Source organism: Solanum stenotomum, chromosome 10 (assembly GCF_019186545.1).
Source record: "Solanum stenotomum isolate F172 chromosome 10, ASM1918654v1, whole genome shotgun sequence".
Classification (NCBI taxonomy): Eukaryota; Viridiplantae; Streptophyta; class Magnoliopsida; order Solanales; family Solanaceae; genus Solanum; species Solanum stenotomum.
Window position 1 is genome coordinate 50,336,173 of NC_064291.1, and position 6,579 is coordinate 50,342,751.

Consider the following 6,579-nt stretch of genomic DNA (forward strand, 5'->3'; position numbering starts at 1 on the left):
TTCTTTGAAGAAGAGATCGGCTGGTTCCGCGTTTTGTTTTGACTTGGATATGAAACTTTCCCCTTAATTTTTTCTGGACTTGAGACTAGCGCATATAGGTGGAGTTAAGTAAATGGTTCCAATATATGTGCACTTTTTAAAGTTCTGTGTCACAATGCTTGTAAATCAAAATAAACTTTTAGACATAAGTGTCATAATTAGTTGTTAATATAGTAGTAATCAGATTAAGGGCAGTTCATCATTGAAACTTTATTTTAGCAAGAAGTGGGGGTTTTATTTAGTTTTTTTGTGGGGTATTTCTTTGGTCAGTCTAGCATACACGTGTAAACTGCTTCCTAACATGGGATACAGGGGTTTGCTAATTTGTTTAAATGGAAGAATTATGTGAATAATGCGTGAAGCCGTGGACTTAGGTGAATGTTTCTGATGTGGGTTGGGAGAACTGCAGAAAAGGTACCTGTGTTGAAAAAATTGCAAACATTGGATTCCAAATGCTTATCAACCAAAATAAAATATTATGCTAAGGACAAGTTCAGTATGTTCTGAATATAACAGTAATCAATATAGCACTAATCACATATTCACATCTTGCAAGCTGGTCCATGTAATATAGCTTCATTGTAGTAAGAACTGGGGATCCATTGGGTCTGTTCTTTGTTGAATCTAACACATGTATCAAGTATTGTCAATAGTGGAATACAAATGGGTCAGGTAAGTTTGTAGATTTTGGGACAAATGAACATCCAGATCAACACACACACGCGCGCCAGACTCACTGAAGAAAAATAGTTATTTTCCAGATGGAAAAAATAAGTTAATGTTGTGCAAGTTTTGAAGTTCTTCCCCAAATTTCTGGAACAAGGAAAGAAAGCTTATTTGGGATACCCATTTCAATAGGATGTGAAAATTCTTACGATGACTTCTCTTTCAAGGCAGAACAAAACATGTTAACTGAAGAATTAATTAGTTATTTCTATTTTCTTACTCATCTTTTCTCAGAAGGTATTTGGGAGTCATCTTAAACCAAATGTGATATTTAATTTCATTGTATGGGCATTATCGACTTTAGCTGGGTCAATGGTGGTTATCATAATATTTCCAGTACTTCTTGTCACAATCTTCTTACATTTTTATTTTATGATTGATTATTTTGGTTTAGCAAATTATTTCTTTTGATATCAGGTTATTGGGGGTTGTACCTTGTTTGTGTCCAACTAGGCAACTATCTTTTCTTTGGAAAACCTGGAGATGCTGTGTTGAGGACAAACGATTGGGCAAGGATTAGAGTCTGGATTATCTGTCTTCTATTCTGGTCTGATTTCCGGCTATGGAGTATTTTGTTGTCCACTTCCTGAATGTTTGCTTTCTTGCTATTTAAATGCTGATATTTCTAAGCTTGTTGCTTCCTCTTCATGTTGCAGGTTGTTGACCATTTTGCTAGATAGGCATGTTGAGAGGGTTTCTCGCAGAATGGTATAGTGTATTACTCTGGGAGTTTTCCTCTTTTAATTTCAATAGCAAATATCTTAGTTTTCAGTCTAGGTTTATGTGACTAATAATCTCTTTTAACAGTGCAACCTGGCTTATGTTACTGTAGTATTGGCTATGAACCTTCAGGTAAGATTCATAGAAATTGGCTCTGTTTCCAAATGGTTCTGGACTTCCTCTTCTGCATTGTGTTCAAGAATGTTCTGAGCTGTTTTCGTGCACTCTTCCTTCAAGTCTGTTTCTTTCATACTACTAAAGACCATGATTCACTCTTTTATTCTATCTACTTATATGCTGATTAAAGTTCTTTTGTCATAGTTAGAATGTGGAATTGTCTATTCCCTGTGGCTCCTTTTGTTTGCTTGACTGTGGTAGCTACTCATTCCATCTATCCATGATTCTTCTTCCGAACAGTTCTACACTTGTAAATGGAGTTTGCGCTTGCAGACATACATGTTAGTCTTATCTGATGGATGTACTTTTGTGTCTTTAAGTTCATGGGTTTTTTGACGTCAGCTCTCATCAGTTATTTCAAGACTGAGTGCGAAGGCAGAAAAACTTAGATCAAGTGTATTAAGAATGATTTTGGACAAGATTTGAAAGTAGATAGTGAGACTAAAGCCAGATGAGAGGTTATTTCAGTCAATTGCTCAATACAAATTACCAGGATGACTTGGTTGATATTCATACATGTGTGACAGATAGAAACCTTAGCTGAATTTATAGATAAACCTATGTTGAAGTAAAGGATATGATGAGGATAGACTAGTTTTGAAGTGCCTTGGTGAGGTTAAGTGATGTCTAACCATGCTATTCAATGTTATATTAAGGAGTGAAAGATAATAAATGAGTGGAAAAGGGTACCTTGGTTCCAATATATAAGAACAAAGGAGATAAAGATGTTCGAACTATTATTGTATGAAACTTATATAAAATATATATATATATATATGTATGTATTTTAAGCTAAACTTATATAATATAAAATTCGAATAGTGATGAGGATAGAGTAGGGACATTAAGTAAGGCTAAGTGGGTTCATGATTGGTAGTCTTGTAACAGCGGAGTATTTTTGTTGAGATTTGTAGAAATTCTTACAGAGAGAAGGAAATCTACATGATATTCGGTGAACTAAAGAAAGCATATGGTAGTGCCAGTAAAGTAGTTCGAAAATAAAGAATCCATATCAAGTATAAATACAATACAGGATAGTTCAAAGGAGCAGTTTACAAGTGTGAGAACAGTGGGTAGAGATACAAAGAGATTTTCATTGAATCCAGTGCCTAACAACGTAAGAGCAAATTTTACAGAATGGTTGCGGGAAGGGGCGGACCCATGTGGGTTCCAGGGGGTTCATCCGAACTCCCTTGGCAAAAAATTACACGGTATATATAAGGTAAATTTTCTGTATTTCTGTAGATATATATATTTTGAACCTCCTCAATAACAAAGAGAAACTGATGGCGCAGTGGCAAGTACATACCTCCTGAAATTAAGATGTACGTCGCCAGTTCGAATCCCAGTGAAAGCGTTTTATTTTTTTCTTTTTCAGTTTCAGTTTTTTTTAGTTTTATTTTTTTCTTTTTCAGTTCTGTTTTTTTTAGTTTTATTTTTTTACTTTAAAAAATGTGCTAAAAGTTTGGTTTTAAACCCAAAAGAATTGAAGTTTCCCATTTCTAAAGGCTTATTTATACGTTTATACTTTTATATTTCGAATCGCCTGAACGAAAATCCTGGGTCCGCCACTGGTTGTGGGAGCAACAATGTTATATTGAAGTGAATGTACTGTCTCAATAATGAAATATATCCAGAAGATGAATGTTTAGAAATGCACAAACTAATATGGATATGCAGTTGAACAAGATTGGACAAATCTTGAAACAATTGCATCAGATTGGACATAAAGGATAAAATGAGAAAAAATATCACTGAAGATGGTTTGACCATGTTGAATTGGTTTGTATGATTATTGAAAGTGCTTAAAGAGGATAATGTAGACATAGAATCAGATAGAAGGAGGCTATAAAAAACCTGTGATTTATTGGAACCAATGCGGATTTAGCTAATAATAGAAGATAATGGAAGCAAAGGAACCATATGGACAATGCCAGCTAGTTCAAATGAAGGTTGAGTTGTTGTTTTTACTGTTACATTAAATCTAGTGCTTACCAGGAATACTTTTAGTTCAGTAGAAACTCGTATGTCAGTATTTTTCTGTCATATTTTCTTGCTACCATGCTTCAAATTATTTTCTTGTCTGTAGATCCAAGGGCCTATCGGAAACAACCTCTCTACCCAACAAAAATAGGGTAGGGTCTATCTCCTACCCTCCCCATACCCCACTAGTAGGGATTACACTGGGTGTATTGTTGTTGTTTGTAGAAACTTGTATGTGAATGTGGGAATAAGTGTAGGACTTGGAGAACTTTTAGAGAATTGCCAGTATTGAAATGAAATGGATACAAATAAAGAGGAATAGATTTAGTCATATATTGACCCCAAATAGTTTGGAAGTGAAAGATAGTTGATTGATTGATCATTTACCACTCATTTCAGAGCTTGATAAGTCCAATCTTTCAATGGAGACACAAGAAATAATAAGAGATAAAGATGGAGAAACAAAAGTAGATTTGAGTTCCCAGAAATTAATGGCATTTAGCTGAAGGAGTTTCATTACTATTTACTAAATAGCATGAATCAACCTGCAACTTGAAAGGGAAATTTTTAACGTTAAATTTCTCCAACAAGTTAATTAGTTTGGGCCTTTGGGGTCATCACACATCTTAGTGATAGGACGACTTTTGAGTAATACCACAGAGAATGGATGTCATTGAGCAAAGGACTAAAGGTTGGCTGGTACCTACTTCTGGAAAAGCTAATCCTGTCTTTTTTTTTTTTTTTGTGGTTGTTTGACCAAATTTCTGGGTGAAGTAGGATGCTCATAATTTTTCTTCTGACTCAACTAATTATACACTTACACAAGCTGAGTATTGCTTTTTCAAAATGTTGCTTACATATTCCAAAAAGTTTGGTCAAGGATAGATTCATTTCACTCTTGGTAGGGGAACAATCCGAACTTCTGGATAGAGGAAGCCTAATTAGCAATCATTCCTGTTTTTCCAGGAAGAGTTTTTGGATTACTTGTGAATTTCTCCGGAATGTAATGCTGCATAATTTCATACAGAAATCTGCTGGCGTGATCCATATAATGTTGCATTTTTTTATTTTTTTTTTATTTAGGCATGTGATTCAACGTTTTCCCTTTTCAGGTTTTTGCAGTTTTAACTCTAGCTGATTATGTACCTGGATATAAAGTTGCTGCATTGATAGAATATTTCGACCGAAATCTACTGGGCTCTTTTCTTCTGGTGAGGAAATTTTTATTGGTGACATCATCATTCTATAAGAGTTATGTTCAACCTCTGATCTCTGGATGATTGTCATAAAAATTGTTTTGCAATCATGCAGGCTAACGTGCTAACTGGAATGGTTAATCTTTCCATGGATACCCTCTCTGTCTCACCATTCGTTGCCCTTGCTATCTTGGTTGGATATGCATACATTTTATCTATTGCCGCAGCAGTTGCACATTTTTATGGTATTCGATTGAAGTTTTGGTAGTGGAGCTTGTTCTAGTGTGTACTATAATTTAAATCCATTCTTTAACGTAATAGATCCTGTGTCTACAATAGATTCTGTAATCGAGGCATTGACTGAGCAATCATATATTTTACCTTGCCCTGTCTATTCAACTATCCTACAGTTTACTCTGTTTCTGTTAATTAGAAATGCACTGTGGGAAGTGTGTGAGAGAAATGACCGTGGTGTACCCACGTGAGCATGTGATCGCGGCCTAAATCATATGCCGTTGCTGTGCCACGACAACCAAAAGAAGTATATGTGACAGGAACCAGCACAGAGAGTGAGACCTCAATCCCTCTTTTGCTTTCTCTGTGCATGCACTGAGTAGGATTGCCCATGGCTAAAAAAGAAAGCCAAACTCAAGCCCCATTTAGGAAATGGTATTCATGGGTCCCCCAAGAAAATAGGGGGTCCAAAGAAAGAAAGTTGGAATACTATTGTTATTAATAATAATAGATGTAGATTTTTAGTTTTTGAATGCAGATGATTGCTGAAATGTACTACTTTAGAAGAGAAAGCTTTGGTTGGTCACATGGATTGTGGATACCCTATACAGAGAGGGCCTGACAGCTTAATTGGACCATGGTCCAAACGTCCATTCATCCGTCCTCTTCTCCAGATAAGGTGACATTTCCTGTGCTTCTACTTTCACATGGTCCTTATCTGCAGTTTTTACCTATTCCTCTTCCCCTCTCTCTTCCTGTCTATTTTTCTTTCTTCCTTTTGCGTCACTCCTATTGTTTTGCCCTTACCTTTTATTACTGTGGTGACTATGTACAATACAAGGTTGGTTATTTTTATCATATAAGTTTTTTATATAGACAGACAAGAACAAGGTAGTACCCAGTGACAATGTGTGCCATATTGAGCATTACAAAGTATCATTTTAATTCGGACTAACTTGTGTGCATCTTGACTAATTCTTTATACTATGCTATAGTCCACAGAGTAGTAGGCGCTTGATAAAGAGCTGGAGCTATTTCATATTAAAACTAGATTTGTTGTTAAATTAATTGGAATAGTTATTTTCTCTAATTAAACTCCCAGTTATTCAGGTTATCAAACATTTACTAAGAGTAAAATTTGTTTTAGTACAAAGGTGTCAATCCAATACTGAATTTCATGTTCTGATGATGTGGGTGGACAGCAGGCTTTAAAATGACTCTAATTCGCAGTGTTCATTTGAGGAAGTTTTTGTTCTGATTTTTTTTCCTTTTACCTTTTCAGGGGGGAAGATTTTTATTATTATTATTATTGAAAGTTGTTAGCAAGCTATTAATAATAGTATGTTTGGTCAAGCTTTTATAATTTGATTAACTTTTCAAAAGTATTGTTTATGTACTTTTAAAAAAGAAATTTTGATGAGAAGCCGTCTGTGTTTGACCACAAAAATTAAAAAACACTTTTGAACAATCATTAGTGTTTGATCAAGTTTTCTAAAAGTGCTTC

The 6,579-nt window shown here is 35.0% G+C and overlaps 1 protein-coding gene across 1 annotated transcript in view; it reads left to right on the forward strand.

The window, feature by feature from the left end:
• The window catches only part of LOC125843124 (uncharacterized protein At4g17910-like), a 15,524-nt gene extending 10,301 nt beyond the window's left edge, over nt 1-5,223 (forward strand). Inside the window, exons 10-15 of the mRNA XM_049522349.1 lie at nt 693-711; nt 1,183-1,312; nt 1,422-1,473; nt 1,573-1,617; nt 4,758-4,856; nt 4,957-5,223. Coding sequence (XP_049378306.1) covers nt 693-711; nt 1,183-1,312; nt 1,422-1,473; nt 1,573-1,617; nt 4,758-4,856; nt 4,957-5,109 — 498 coding nt within the window. The 3' untranslated portion in view covers nt 5,110-5,223. The remainder of the gene's footprint in view (nt 1-692; nt 712-1,182; nt 1,313-1,421; nt 1,474-1,572; nt 1,618-4,757; nt 4,857-4,956) is intronic.
• Nucleotides 5,224-6,579: the final 1,356 nt, after the last annotated feature.